The sequence below is a fragment of the Triticum dicoccoides genome, chromosome 6B (assembly GCF_002162155.2).
Source record: "Triticum dicoccoides isolate Atlit2015 ecotype Zavitan chromosome 6B, WEW_v2.0, whole genome shotgun sequence".
Lineage (NCBI taxonomy): Eukaryota > Viridiplantae > Streptophyta > Magnoliopsida > Poales > Poaceae > Triticum > Triticum dicoccoides.
The window spans coordinates 120,315,929-120,330,768 of record NC_041391.1 but is presented as its reverse complement, the minus strand read 5'-3'; the positions used below and the strand labels follow the sequence as shown (position 1 = coordinate 120,330,768).

The following is a 14,840-nucleotide window of genomic DNA, read 5'->3' as shown; positions in this document are numbered from 1 at the left end:
CACACAAAGATCTCCGGATCTGTGCTGGATTGGCTCCCACTTGTGCAGAAAGAATGTCGGTCGTCGGGAAGTAAACCGACTTCAGGATCCTTGCACTCAATGAATCTGGCTCGACGAGGATGCACCACGCCTGCTTTGCCAGCAATGCAAGACTGAAAATCTCGAAATCCCTGAAGCCAATTCTTCCCTTATATTTATGCACCACCATACTCTCATCCCATGACACCCACATTGTCTTTCTTTCTCCCTTCTTCCTCCCCCAGCAAAACTTCATCACCATGGAGGTCAATTGCTCGAAAAGTCCTCAGGGGTAATTTGAACAATGCCATGGAATATGTTGGAATATCCTACACTACTGATTTGATCAGAAATTCTTTTCCTCCACTGGACAAAAACTTCTCCATCCACCCTGCAGCCGTTTCCAAACTCTATCATTCAATAAGCGAATGTCCCGTTCTTTGATCATCCCACATTGGTAGGCAGCCCTAAATAGTTATCCTTAAGAGATTCATTGTTTACCTCAAGATTTTGCTTGACATTCTCCCTTATAGCTGTTGGACAACCTTTCCCAAACAAAATTGATGACTTGTCGTTATTGATGTGGAGATTGTATGCTTCATTGTTTAATGTTTTACAAAATAAGAGGCAATCATCATCAAACAATAAGTGATTCACTTTGGGGGCTGTACTCTTAGGAGGAGATCCTATTCGACGCTTCAGGCGCCAGGAAAGCTCCCTAGCGCCCACGCGCCGGCGCAGGTGGTCGTCCCATGTACACGTTCACATTTGAGGGAAAAAGTGAAAAAAAGGGGAAAATTCGCCAAAAACCAAAAAAAATCTTGAATTAAAAAAACATGGATATCGAAAAAAAAATCATGAACTTGAAAAAAAACTTCATCGGATTGGGAAAAAGTTCATCGATTTTGCAGAACTTTCTGTAAAATTCATAGAATTTTTAGAAAGTTCGTCCAATTCTATAAAAAGAATCACAAATTAGAAAAGAAATCATCATTTAGAAAAACTTCCCCAATTTTGGAAAAAGTTCATGAATCTTAAGTAAAGAAAAAACCAAAAATAAAAAATAGCTAAACGGGTCGGCCCATCATGTAGGGCTTCAGGCGCTCGTTTTCAAAATGCACAGTAACAAACGCCTAAAGCGCCAAATCCAAAATCATAATTGAGGAGCACTCCTTCCAAAGATCACTATTACCCTCCCAAGTTGCGACAAGTGTCATGTTGCATGTGCGCCACTTGTTACAACCTGGGAATTTTCCTTTTTTTCGTAGATCTCTTTATTCAAAACGTTTTATCTCTTAAACCGTGCGTTCAATTTTCAAACCGTTTTCATTGTTGGATACCTCGCATCGAGATATTCAAAAATAGATTCCATGTTGATAGATTTTGACAAACTTTTCTTTTCATGAAAAAAATAGACAAAAACCCGAACTGTGAGCACTTTTTTTCCTTTTGAAAGCCGTTTCCGAGAGGTCTCGTGAAAAAAAAACGCGTTTTTTTTTCTGAGGCACGACCATGCCTCTCGCGGAGGCAAAAACGTGCCTCAGGCAGGAGACAAAAAAGAAAACACATTTTTTTCTCGTTTTCGAGAGGTACGATCACGCCTCTCGCGGAAGCAAAATCATACCTCTCATTAAAGGAAAAAAGAAAAGAAAACACATTTTTTTTTGTTTCTGAGAGGCATGATCATGCCTCCCGCGGAATCAAAACCATTCCTCTCACGAAAAGGATTTTTTTTTCTTTTTCATGAAAAGCAAATTTGTACCTTTCGCAGAAACAAAAAATAAAAAATAGAACATAAAAAAATTGTCAATAAGTTAAGAAAGACCAGTGAAAAACCGAAAAGCAAAAAAATCAAAAGGAACATTTAAAAAGCCGAAAACATGTGAAAAAAATAATAATAAAATCAAAATTCAAAAGGAACGTCCAAAACGCGACATGTGACGACAGCTGAGTGACGCGCTCTCAGCCCATCTCAAACAATTCTTTGAAGAGGCTCCGGAAGGAAAGCTTCTCAATTGGCCAGCACTCTGCGCCGGCGCGCCGGCCGAATTTTCGGCCGGTCCGGCCGCAGCCGTTCGATCTGGCCCCAATAGCCGTCAGATCTGGCATCTTATCCTTCTTTGACTTCATCTTCAACCTCCGTTCCCCACAAGCCTCGGTCCCGCGCGCCTCCGTCCTCCTGCCCCACAAGCACCCGCATCCTCTCCCTGTCGTCGCCGCTCGTCGCAGCACCCAACGCCCTCTCCCCTCGCCGTTCGCCGCTCTTCGCTGTCGACGCTCGTGCGTGCACAGCCTCTCCCCCCTCGGTTGAAGCTTTTTTAAACTCTGGTTGAAGCTTTTTTCGCTTCGGTTGAAACTTTTTTCATGGTTTGAAGCTTTTTTTCACATCGATTGAAGCTTTTTCTATAGTTTGGAGCTTCCTCATTTGCCGGTTGAAGCTTTTCCACACACCAGTTGAAGCTTTTTTTGTTATTGAAGCTTTTTTCCACATCCATTGAAGCTTTTTTTTCATGGGGTTGAAGCTTTCTTCCATGCCGGTTGTAGCATTTTGCAGTATGTTTGTAGCAAAACATGATGCTGATTTTAGCAAAAATCAAAATATCGTTGTGCGATGTAGCAAACCGCGATGCCGGTTGCACCCGGATTGGATGCCGGTAGTAGCAAATTGCAACGCCGGTTGTAGCATGTAGCAAAAATCCCGCGATCCTATCCTCGCCGCCCGTGGTCACCATGCTTGCCGCCTGCGGTCAGCCTCGGCTGTAGCAAAAAAGAAAGGCAGAAGTAGCAAAAAGCGAAGTCGGTTGTAGCAAAAAGCATGTTGCTGGTCTTCGCCCGGCTGGAGCAAAAACAAGGTCGCCGGCGTCGAGGGGCGCAGCTCCGACGTGAATGGATGTAGCAGCCATCTGGGGGGAGGCGGCGGCATGAGGTTGGAGGCTACCAGGAGTAGCCATGGACATGTGCTCTCGTTGGGAAAGAAGAGAAGATGAGGGGATTGCGTTCAAGTGCGGAGGAAACGAGTGGAGGAGAGAGACGCTGAGAAGATAAGGTGTCGTGGGTGGGGCCATAAAGCGCGTGATACGGCTCTGCCCGTTCTAATACAGATCGATCCAACGTCCCGCGTCAGACCGGCGCTAACTTCGGCCGGTGCACCGACGTAAAACGTTTCCCTTCTCAATTCGTTGCTCTCCGCCGTGCTCTCTCAATCTGAATCCCTTCAATTTCCCTTTTTTTGCACAGCCTCACAGACAGGGGTCACGCCCCAACAGAAGAATGCTTATGCGCACACACACCGTCGCGGCGGATAGAGTTTTCCTTCCAGAGGCGGAAGCCGCGCCACGGCCACGGCGAGGCACCCACCACCGTCCACCCACCGCAGCGCGCCATGCTCTCCCTCCTCCCGCCCGCGCGGCTTCGCGCCGCGCCCTCCGACGCCTCCGTCACCTCGCCGCGCCGCCCGGCCGTCATCCTCCCAGTTAATCACCGCCCCCTCCCTCTTCGCTCCTTTTCTTCTCAGTTGTCAGCGCGTGTGTGTGACGCCCGGCGGTCTGTCGTAGTGGCGCGCAGGGGCTCGGGAACAACACGGGCGACTACGCGCGGCTGGCCGCGGCGCTGCGGAACGGCCACGGCGTGCCGTCCGTCGTCGCGCGGGTCTCGCGCCCCGACTGGCTCCGCAACGCCGCCGGGCTCGCCGACCCCAGCTACTGGCGGGGCACCCTCCGCCCGCGCTCCGTCCTCGACTGGTAAAATGCAGCCGCCTCCCCGAATGCGTACGTGGTTGATTTTGTGACTTGAGGCGTTCGTTTCACCCAACACCTTGCCTGCACTGCACCGCAGGTACCTGAAACGAGTGGAGGAAGCGGTGTCCGAGGCCAGGGAGCTATCCTCTCCAGGTCCGTCTCCCGAATCATGGTGCAATTTCGCAATTTCGATCACTGACGAGTGCCCCGCGATTGAAGCTCTAGCAGTCTTACTGCTTTTGTGCCATTGAACAGCTTGTGCTTGGTTTCAGTTGCCATGAAAAAGAAAATCTTGCTTCCAGTTCACCATCTAAAATTCGTTTGTTTCTTCCAGTTTGAATTTCCTTCTGTTGCTGCTAATTTCAGCCTTGTGACTGATTCAGATTGTGGGGTGTATTCTCAATTGTCCATGATATTGAAGGCAGAAAAATGTGCAGAAAACCATGGAATAAAATGATCCATGTTCTAAAAGTGAGGGCATTCATCCTGACTCTGAACTGTTTGATGCTTGCAGATGGGAAGCTATCATTGATAGGGCATTCAGCTGGGGGCTGGCTCGCGCGCGTGTACATGGAGGAATTGGGGACTTCTGACATAAGTTTGCTGCTCACGCTTGGCACTCCCCACCTGTACGGTTTCCTATCTGACCATTGTTTGAACTCATGAATATATTACCTGTTTTTTCATTCTACTCGCAGTTGGAGTAACGCAGGCTTAGTGGCTTGTATTCTTAGTTTGGCAAGTTCTTGTAGAAAGTTATGGGCCTCTTAAATTTCTGGTATAAATGATGAAATGGAGGAAATTAGATTTGGCACCTATTGTTACATTCTCGTTCTGTTTTTCCTCCTAGAACATTCAAGTTTATGTTGTCCCAGCTTACAACAATGTAGATATACTTGTTACCTTCACAATACACTCCAGACTTGTGTGTGGATTTCAGTTCTTTTATGTTTAGAGGATATGATTAGGCCTTGTTTGGGAAGGTGAGAAATGTTACCCTGTTTCCTTTGAATGTGAAAATATTTTACTTAAATTTCTATCCACCAAAGGAATTGAGCTTAATACGTAGCCATCCAAACAAAAACAAGCCCTGTAAAAATCTCCCAATTATTATACATTTTTACATGTGGTTTGATACATAGAAGTCATGCACTACATGTTTATTCCTGCAAGCTTTACTATTTTAACTTGATAGCAGGTGGAATTGTAGTGTCAAAATGAAACCCGGAACATACTTTTCTTTTATCTGAATTTCTTTTTTTTTCTATAATTCCTAGGCCACCTCCCAAAGGTGTTTCTGGCGTAATTGACCAAACTAGAGGACTACTGAACTACGTCGAGAAGAATTGTGCCCCTGCAGTTTACACACCAGAACTACGATATGTATGCATTGCTGGAAGGTACCTTACTTTATAGTTCAGGTTTTGATTAATTGATTATATGTTAATCATATCATAGAATTAAGGCTTATGCATTACATTTCATCTCCTTAACCAAGACTGGTGAAACCATTTCATCATGAATGTGATGTATTATTATACAAGTTTTGCAACGCAAAGTGCCAAGGCATCAAATATTTAACGACTTATTTTCTTGGCGTTGAAAATATGTAATACTGTTGATGTCGCTCTTGCCAGACTTGAACATAGATGGTGCTTATCATCCTGGGTTGGCAAAAATTACAAACATTCTCCCTGAAAATGTAGTCCTGTAGAACACGCACTTGCTCTTATTTTGAATTCTTGATGGAACAGTTTCTGCTAGATGGACGAATGAACGCAAATTTTATAGCCTTCCTTCTTGACAGGTACATTCAGGGTGCTCCTTTAACTGGAAACTCAATTGCTACTACTACTACAGATGAGCTTGTCACAGTAGACACCCCATCAGAAGTAGCTGAAGCAGTCATGGTCAGTGCCGACAACAAATCCGCTCCAACAGGCCCCACCTTCCGGGCCCGTTTCGTCGGACAAGGCTACAAACAGGTGACCACTGAAACCCAAGCAATACCACGCTGTGAAATATTCCAAAATTTGATTTCTGAACAGAAACCACTGAAACAATACCGTAAATCCCACACTAGGTTTGCGGCAGCGCCGAAGTCTGGGGAGATGGGGTCGTCCCCGAAGTGTCAGCGCATCTAGAGGGCGCACTGAATATAAGCTTCGACGGCGTGTACCATTCTCCTGTAGGTTCTGATGATGAAGAGAGGCCTTGGTACGGCTCACCGGCGATCCTAGAGCAATGGGTGCACCATCTCCTCAGTTGATGCCACAGAAGCTTGACCAATTCCAAAAATTTGTGAACAAAATGGTGTATTACCAAGCCCTTTTCACTAGTACAAATAGCACGGGATAGCAATATACAGTAATTGTGTCTGAATGTCTCAGGTCAGGCGCCGCCGTTCCTTGTACCCTTTATGTTAGAAGGGAGAGAGGAGGATTGGTGGAATAGTTGTTGTATTGTTTGAGCCTCATGGGCATATATATAGGAGTACATGATCTACTTGGAGTACAAGGCAAGCCAGAATATTTCCTAGTCTAACCTATGTTTCCTAATACAATCACGTTACTCAACATCCCCCGCAGTCACAACGGTAGCGACGCAGACGGTGAGACTGGAGAAGAATCCGAAGGCAAGCTGACGGACACCCCCCCGCAGTCGTAACAGTCAACGCATCGCGGAGTCGTGGCTGGAGTGGAAACCAATGAGGTTTCTCAAGCAGGCGGTAGCCCTTTGTGCCGTTTGTCGATGTAGCCGAGAGCGTGGGTGGTGGAGCCGTGGTCGAGGTAGCCGTGCGAAGAATGCCGTGGTCGATGTCGAGTCGGGGTAGCCGGTGTCGAGGAAGTCGCCGTGGAGCCGTGGGCGCAAGGAGGCGCCGAGTTAGTCGTGGGCGCAGTGGTGTCGAAGTAGTGGTGCGCCAGGAAGTAGATGATGTTGACGACGCGTCGCGCCGGGGTTGCCAACCCCGGGGACACATCGTAGACGAAGGCAGGCGTCGGTGTTACCAGCACCGGGCATGCGTAGACGGACGAAGACGAAGTTGATGAAGCGCCGCACTAGGCTTGCCAGGCCCGGGGACACGTCATGGACGAAGGCACGCATCGGTGTTGCCAGCACCGGGCATGCGTAGACAAGGACCTGCACGAGCTGTACGCCATGTCGGAGAAGTTGTAGAGGCCAGCAGAGAAGGACTCGACGACGGTTGCGGCGCCAATCAGCGCGGGGCCGATGTCGCCCGCGGTTGTCGGAGTAGATGAAGTGGTCGGTGTAGATGACGGCGACGCTGGCGATGGGCTGGTGCTGGACGAAGACGAAGGGGGTGGACGGGCGGCTGCGGCGGCTACAGGGGTAGCGGCGGCGGCTACAAAAGAAGAGCGGCAGCGGCGGCCTGACGGCGGCGGTGGCGGCTAGGTTAGGAGCGCGGCGGCGGTGCTCGAAGTAGGCGAAGAACCCGACAGCGTGACGAAGACCGGCGCGGACGGTGGCGTACCCGCGCCAAAGGAGGTGGTGCATCGGATGCCACAGGAAGTCGACGCGCGGGGACGGTGGTGGACCGCGGGCCGCGGCACTACGGCCCGAAGGGGCGACGCAGTGGCGGCGGGCAGTTCGGGGTGACGATGGAAGACCTCGGTACGGTCGCTGGGATCGCGGGCCGCGGTGCTACAGCCCGAAGGGGTGGCACAGCGGCGGAGCGCGGGGTGGTGCAACCGCGTGGACGGCCTCGAGACGGCGGCGTGGACCGCGTGCCACGCTCACTACGGCCCGATGGGGCGACGCAGCGGCGGCGCGAGGGTCGGTGCAGCCACGGGGAAGGCCTGGAGCGGACGGCCTCGGGGCGACGGTAGACCGCGGGCCGCGGCACTACGGCCCGAAGGGGCGACGCAGCGGTGACGCGGGTCGGTGCAGCCGGGAGAAGAACCACGGGGTGGCGGCGCTGCGGCCCGACGGGGCGACGCAGCGGCAGCCCGTTGCTCGATCGGCAGAGGGGCGCGCTGAACTCGGAGATGATCTTCACGGGACCTGCGGAGGCGCGCGTAACTGACGGGCCAGGTCGGTCGCGCGGCGTAGATGAGGCGGATCGCGGCGGCGAGCGGGTGATCAAGCCGATCGCGCGCGAGGTCGGGGACGCCGCTCGGTGGAGGCGTGGTGGCGACGGAGTCCGAGATGAAGCCGGCGGCGGCGGGCGGCAGGGCGGCTATGATTTGCCGCCGCATGGCGCGAGGCCGCCGGGTCGGGGTGATGCAGGAGTCCCGGTCGGAGCAGGGCGGTGACGGCCGGCGTAGATCGACGGGCGGGCCGGCACGCGGACGACGGCCTTGAGGGCTGCCTGTCACGCGAGGCCGCCGGGTCGGTGAAGTAGCCGGCCGGTTGCGCCGATGTCGGAGTAGAGGCGCGAGGTGTCGACGGCGGCGGTGGGCGACGCAAACCGATCAAGAAAAGATCGGAAAACCAAAAAGTAGACGCCGATCAAAACGACCGGCGAGAGAGAAAACCTCGGATCAAAGGATCGGGAAAAAGACTCTCTAGGGCAGCCGGCCAACACGGCCGGCGGACGAACCCTAGGTACGGGTGGCGCGGCCCCCGGCGGCGGTCATGGAGGCCGACCGCCCCGGGGGCGGCGCGCAAGTGCGGAAGCGGCGGCGGCTAGGGTTTAGGATCGACTTGCGATAGATACCATGTTAGAAGGGAGAGAGGAGGATTGGTGGAATAGTTGTTGTATTGTTTGAGCCTCATGGGCATATATATAGGAGTACATGATCTACTTGGAGTACAAGGCAAGCCAGAATATTTCCTAGTCTAACCTATGTTTCCTAATACAATCACGTTACTCAACACTTTATTCAGATCTATCTATATGAACTCGCCGATTCTCAAAAGGGAAAAAAAAAGATGAAGCAGCTTAAACTGTTGTGTTTTCCTTTCCTTTTTGCCAAATTGGAGTACAATGTATAAAGTTGCTCAGTGTTCAAGCCAATTCAATGTGTATGAAATTTGCACGCCACAAACATCTTTTCAAAGAGATTTACCATCATGTGACAGGCAGAAGGAAAAACAATCAGAGGTTGGCTGACCTATTGCTCCAGCCAGTACATAATATTAATAGGCAAGCACAAACAATGATGCACGCAAGTAACCCACCCATGACGCTTGCAGCAAACCGAGCTGAACTTTTCAGAATGACACGCATTTGACCACAATCAGCTTATCACAAATTCACAATCCACTGCAACCAAGAGACCAGCATGATATACACAACAAGGGCAAAGTGGAATTAACAGACTAAAAACACCGAGCCACATCAACGTGCATGTGCATGTGGGTGCCCTCTCAGGATGGCAGGAGCTACGAACCACAAAACACAGGGAATCCTTCTTACATGCATCACCGAGCCCCCAACCCTTAAATGGCGACCAAAGTCTGAAGTCTGAACTCCATATTAACTTAACTACCTAGAAGAACCTTGACTTGGACAGGGATCGAAAAAGAAGCCTTCCATTCCAACGCTAGCCCTGGGCAGAAAGCACCAGCGTTGGCCCCCCACTCGACAGCCTTAGATAGTCTTCACGAAATGAGGGGACAAGAGCTTGGTGACCTCCATCATATGAACCGTGTCCCTCCCAGGGAAGATGGTTTTGAGCTTCTCGTCGCAGATGATCTCCCTCTTGTTCAGTGGGTTCTGCAAATCATGTAGAGGGAGTTTGTATTACAGGATCACAGATGGCAAACTAGTAAAGCAGTCAATTCAATTTTTACCTAATCAGTCCACAGATTGTGCAACATCAGTAATGATTGAGCTAGCTAGTAAAAGAACTCAAAATATCATATCTAATATACAAATTACAACTTCATCTTTATGAATTCGCAAGTTGCCAGTGGAGACTGCAGAGTAGATTTCAAACGGAAACCACTAACTGTTTCTCATAAAGAAAACTATACATCATATAGGTCCAACGATGCAATTAAAAAGGTGCAATCAACAAACCACACATTTATCAAACAACTGTCAATTATACATAAATTCCTGCAGATAGATGGCAAGCTAGTAAAATGGTCAATTGCATTTGTTATCTAGTTAGCCAATAGATTATGCAACATCAGTATAACTTGGCTAAAAGCATATCTAATACTGTACAAATTACAACGTTATGGCTTATAAATTTGCAAGTGCAGAGTGGACTTCAATTGAAACTACTATTAACTAATTTTGATACAGCAAACTAGATCACATAGATTTAATCATGTGAATTAAAAATGTGCAATTAATAACACAGACATTTTATCAAAGTATCAAACAACTCTCAATTATACATAAATTCCTCCAAACACACAGAAATTCTTGCCTCACCAGAGAGGACAATAGTGAACAGAAAGATTAGGGCCTAACACCAGTGTTTAACAAGTATTGTTGATGATGTGCTTGATAGACACCAAGCAACACATATCCAGAAAGAACCGAGACTGAACATGAAAATTTGAACAGAAAGTGGCCTGCTCATTAGTATTAGAGCTATGCAACCACATCAGCACATAATTAAAATGCTAGTAGGTCACTCTACCCAGTGAGATTAATACACTACTCCCTCCGTTCCTAAATATAAGTCTTTTTAGACATTTCAATATGGACTATATACGGATGTAGTCCATATTGAAATATCTAAAAAGACTTGTATTTAGGAACAGAAGGAGTATCTATCTAAGACAGGGAAATGAGGAATGAACTACAGAGGTTTCCCCCTACAATAATCTTGCAACACAAACAAATGAAAGGTGCTTTATCTTAAGCAGAACCCACAAATTATCAGGGTTGAACCGAACTGATATTTAGACTCACTTGGATGAAACTTTTGTCGAACTTAATGTGCCAATTACTGTTATGTCCAAAGACAACAATACAGCAGTAAATCCCTGAACAGCTCAAAAAAACTACACTCAAAGCCACCATTGGGGACCCCCCCCCCCCACCCACCCACCCCCAACATGGACCCAGGCAATACAATAAGTACTGGCTGGTAAGTCCAAACAATCTATAACCAAATCGACCAAAATGATGTTCAATTCTTTAAAATCCCCACCCGACGAACACACCGCAATACAGTTGAGGCCGCACAAATAGAATCAACGAACAGCTAGGGCTCCGTCCACGGGTACTACCTGGAGGTCGTTGGCCTTGATGTAGTCCCAGACGATCTTGAGGACGCCGGAGCGGGAGATGTGAGCGGCGCCGCCGAACTTGCGCAGGGCATCCGAGACCGGCACCGGCCTCATGATCCCGCGGAGATTGTTCGGATCCACCGGCTTCTTGGCCGCCTTGGGTTTCGCGGCCGCTGACGCGGGCTTCTTGGCCCCCTTTGCCGCCGCCGCCGCCGCTGATGCGGTCTTCTTGCCCCCCTTTGCCGCCGCCGACGAGGACATGAGGGCCCGGCACCCGCGGAACACCGTAGCCGCCGCCGTCGACATCGCCGTGGGGTGGGTCTCTCCGCGCTCCGCTTCGGCGGTGGTGTGCGGCGAGGGAGCGGGGAGCGGGTAGGGCGGAGGGTTTTGCGAGGTTTAGGGTTTGGGAGAAGGCCTGGAGCCCATTTTGTATTTGGAGCCTTGGACTTGGCCGTGGGGAAGGAGGAGACCTGTCCCTTTTGCGTCGCAAACAATGGAAATTTGGATCTGGTTCCAGTAAACTAAATCATCTGTGGAAGCAGAAAATTGCGCTGATTCCAACATTTAGCCGATGTGTTTGTAGCACTCGCTGGCGAGCTTCACCCACAGTCGTCTGCACGTCGCAGCTTGCAGCAAAAAACACTAGTTGCCGGCAGCCCTTGGTCGCAGCTTCCATCTCCGGCGCTTGACGCCTAGCACCACCACCGCGGCCCGCTCACCCGCACCCCCGCGATCTGGCGCTGCTCGTAGCCCCACGGTTGTGGCAGTGGGTTCCGCTGGTTGGAGGAGAAAAAGGACCAGAGAGCGGTGTGGCTAGAGGATATGCTACGGTGGAGGGCTCTCATCGGAGGGGCAAATCTTTGACCAGAATACAGAGAAAAGAGAGGAGCGGAAGGGAGCGAGGGGATTGAGAAGATGCGTCCTGTTTTTGGGAAGAAGGAAAGCGGTGGAAAGGATAAGCAGGTGGGGCCGCTGGACACGCGTGAGGGAGGTGACCGGCCGAGCGTTCAGCCGGCTCGCCGTTTCCGAACGTTTTCCTTACAAAAATCAAATAATCCTAAACTCTTAAGTACGACATTAAGTACCAACCTCGTTCCCTGGTTCTTGCCACGAAAAAAGAAATCAGCCAATAAAAGACGTGAGGTGTATGCATTCAATAAGTTAAAACTATTTAGCACAACGTGCAGTGGTCAGTTTTTTATATGCAATAGATTAATTAGCAAATAAATATTAAGTTCTCTCGTTTTCCCTTCACCTTGGTTACGTTGTACTACTTCCGTCCAGGTTTATTAGGTCCCTTAATATTTTGAGCCAAACTTTGACTATTCATATGATTAATAAAATATAGAATATATGCTACGAAAAATACACCATTGGATTTCTTTTGAAAGAGCTTTTCGAAGGTATAATTTTCGTGATATATACTTTACATTTTATTAGTTAAATGTATTGATCAAAATTTAGCCCAAAATAATAGGGGGCCTAATAAATCCGGACAGAGGTAATACAACCTAAGATAATTAATGCACTGGTACAAAGGGAGTAGTACTACTAGGACGTCATTGGTCGTCCGCACTCTGTTTTTTCTCCTTTGCATATTTGTCCCAGTTCAGTTTGGTTGAGCAAATATAGAGTAAAAACCATCATCTACACATTGTATCATTGCTTGCATATTGCTTCCCTGCGTCGTAGCATCGACTCTACGCACTGTGTTTGGTTACGTGCATTGGCTGAGCTCACACTACTACACGTTGTTTGGCTTCATATAGGTAGCGAGGTTTGTTTACCTTGTATCTGACGTTCGAGCTTACCAACTACATCTTACATACGATCGCACTGATCACATCAATAAAAAAACAAAATAATCACGCCAAATTGGACGATGATGATGAAGTTCTTCATCCTACACAGCCTACTATCTTTGTCACCCCCTTGAGTCACTAGTAGAAAAAGGGCCTTATGTTCAACTCTTTAGTCCCGGTTTGTAATAGAACCGACACTAATATGACCATTAGTGCCGGTTCCAACGGCTAGATGGACGGTTCTCATTAGTACCGGTTCATGGCGAACTTTTAGTACCGGTTCGTGCCACGAACCGGTACTAAAGAGGTGGTGGCAGGCTTGTGTCATGACCTATATTACCGGTTCATGCCACGAACGGGACTAGAAGTTCACCTTTAGTCCCGGTTCTTGTAACTAACCGGGACTACAGATATCATTATATATAGTTCTTCTTCTAGCCCGAGCTGAAGTCCTCTGTTTTTCCCTCCTCTTTGTTTTCTTCCCATCTTGCTCGAGCTCCCACCTCCATTTTTGCCAAAAAAATTCAACATTTGAAGGCAACCCATCCATCCAAGTGATCACAAAGGTTAGCAACTCTGCCCTTTCATCTCTCATTGCTACATTAGCTCTTGCAATGCTCTATAAGTATAGTGATTTGTGGGTTTTTAGTTTGGGAGGAATTATATATATATATATATATATATATATATATATATATATATATATATATATATATATATATATATATATATATATATGTATGTGTGTGTGTGTGTTGTAGTTTATTTGATTTATATGCAATTTGAGGTCAAAATAACTCTTAGTTTGCATATGTAGGTGTGGTTTACTTAGTGCCTTCCCGTCTGCGTCCTAACCACCGCCAATCGCCCGCACCACCTTGTGGTGAGCCTCTTATTCCTATCTTTCTAATATAAGAAAAAAAATCATGTTTGTGTTATTTAGATATATAGTTACTTGTATAATTATCTTACCCGTACGTTGTTTGTTATACATAGTGCCATGGTTTTGATATCCGTCCCCGTTGGCCCTCGTCCGAGTTATGATTCAGATGTGATATTCTCTTTTATAGCTATTTATTGCATTTCATGTTTATGACATATTATGCCCATCAATTTGACATCGATATTTTTATCTAGGAGGTATATGTGAACCGGAAATTCCAACCAACCCTATTGTCGAGATGTTAAATTTAGTTGAAAAAGAAAACGAGTATTTGAAAGAAAAAAATGAAAAGAATTGAGGGGGAGAAGATGGAATTAGAGTTGCATGTTGCCGATGTCGTCGATGATCACAAGATCAAGATAGAAAAAATGCGCTTGAAGATTAGAAAATATGCCATCGATAGTGAGGCTTGGTATAATTATGTTGTTTGATCAATTGTTATCTTAGTCGCGATCTTGATCGCATTTGTTGTTGCATTTAAATGCTTTAGCTAGAGAGTTATTTGTATGTTGTTTTTATGAGAATAAGTGTTGTATGAACTTTATGTATGAACTTGTATTAATTTGGTCTTTTCAGTGCTGTGTAAATGAAGATGAGCCGGCAATGGATGTACGATGACCGATGCTCTCCCCAGTTAATTAATGGCGTGCATATTTTTCTGCTTGCGGCTGAGGCAAACAAGCGGGCGGATGGTTTTATGTCTTATCCATGTGCTAACTGTAAGAATGATCTGAATTACTCTAAGTCAAGAACCATTCACGTCCACCTGTTTGAGTCCGGTTTCATGCCCCGCTATAATGTTTGGACCAAGCATGGAGAAAGAGGGGTTATGATGGAAGACAATGAAGAAGAAGAGGATGACAATAGCTATCCTGGCCATGGGTTCCCTGAATACGATGGTACAACAATAGGGGAAGAAGCTGAAGAAGAGGCATCAGATGAGCCCATTGATGATCTAGGTCGGGCCATTGCCGATGCAAAGATAAACTGCGCAAGTGAAAAGGATAAGAAGAAGTTGCAGTGCATGTTAGAGGATCACAAGAATTTGTTGTACCCGAATTGTGAAGCTGACAAGAAAAAGCTGGGCACCACACTGGAATTGTTGCAAATGGAAGGCAGAGAATGGTGTATCTGACAAGGGATTTGGAAAATTGCTGATAATGTTAAAGAAGATGCTTCCAAAGG

General features: G+C 47.7%; 2 protein-coding genes and 1 long non-coding RNA gene across 5 annotated transcripts; 2 read left to right on the top strand and 1 right to left on the bottom strand.

The window, feature by feature from the left end:
• The first annotated feature begins 3,284 nt into the window (after positions 1-3,284).
• On the top strand, positions 3,285-6,272 carry LOC119325009. The gene is made up of 7 exons (XM_037598768.1): positions 3,285-3,490; positions 3,583-3,758; positions 3,853-3,908; positions 4,270-4,384; positions 5,033-5,155; positions 5,563-5,740; positions 5,839-6,272. The coding sequence occupies exons 1-7, from the start codon at positions 3,401-3,403 to the stop codon at positions 6,022-6,024; spliced, it is 924 nt and encodes a 307-aa protein (XP_037454665.1). The 5' UTR covers positions 3,285-3,400; the 3' UTR covers positions 6,025-6,272.
• A 2,634-nt stretch (positions 6,273-8,906) lies between these two features.
• LOC119324983 (protein TRI1-like) lies at positions 8,907-11,358 on the bottom strand. 3 transcript variants are annotated; one of them, XM_037598743.1, is made up of 3 exons: positions 11,160-11,358; positions 10,911-11,126; positions 8,907-9,435 (listed from the first exon to the last, which is right to left on the bottom strand). In XM_037598743.1, exons 1-3 carry the CDS (start codon positions 11,214-11,216, stop codon positions 9,310-9,312), a joined length of 399 nt encoding a protein of 132 aa, XP_037454640.1. In that variant the 5' UTR covers positions 11,217-11,358; the 3' UTR covers positions 8,907-9,309. The 3 variants fall into 3 exon arrangements, with proteins under 3 accessions (XP_037454640.1, XP_037454641.1, XP_037454639.1); XM_037598744.1 differs by having other exon boundaries at positions 11,163-11,358; XM_037598742.1 differs by having other exon boundaries at positions 10,911-11,358.
• A 1,671-nt stretch (positions 11,359-13,029) lies between these two features.
• LOC119321822 lies at positions 13,030-13,888 on the top strand. The gene is made up of 3 exons (XR_005155224.1): positions 13,030-13,278; positions 13,530-13,595; positions 13,850-13,888. It is a non-coding gene; the product is annotated as an uncharacterized LOC119321822 (long non-coding RNA).
• The last annotated feature ends 952 nt before the right edge of the window (positions 13,889-14,840 follow it).

Excerpts from the sequence above, each read along its gene's own strand:
- LOC119325009 (XM_037598768.1), top strand. The coding sequence starts at position 3,401 with ATGCTCTCCCTCCTCCCGCCCGCGCGGCTTCGCGCCGCGCCCTCCGAC. Across the intron at positions 3,759-3,852 it reads CCGCGCTCCGTCCTCGACTG|GTACCTGAAACGAGTGGAGG; the intron begins GTAAAATGCAGC and ends ACTGCACCGCAG. Across the intron at positions 5,741-5,838 it reads TCGGACAAGGCTACAAACAG|GTTTGCGGCAGCGCCGAAGT; the intron begins GTGACCACTGAA and ends ATCCCACACTAG.
- LOC119324983 (XM_037598742.1), bottom strand. The coding sequence starts at position 11,216 with ATGTCGACGGCGGCGGCTACGGTGTTCCGCGGGTGCCGGGCCCTCATG. Across the intron at positions 9,436-10,910 it reads TCAAGGCCAACGACCTCCAG|AACCCACTGAACAAGAGGGA; the intron begins GTAGTACCCGTG and ends CATGATTTGCAG.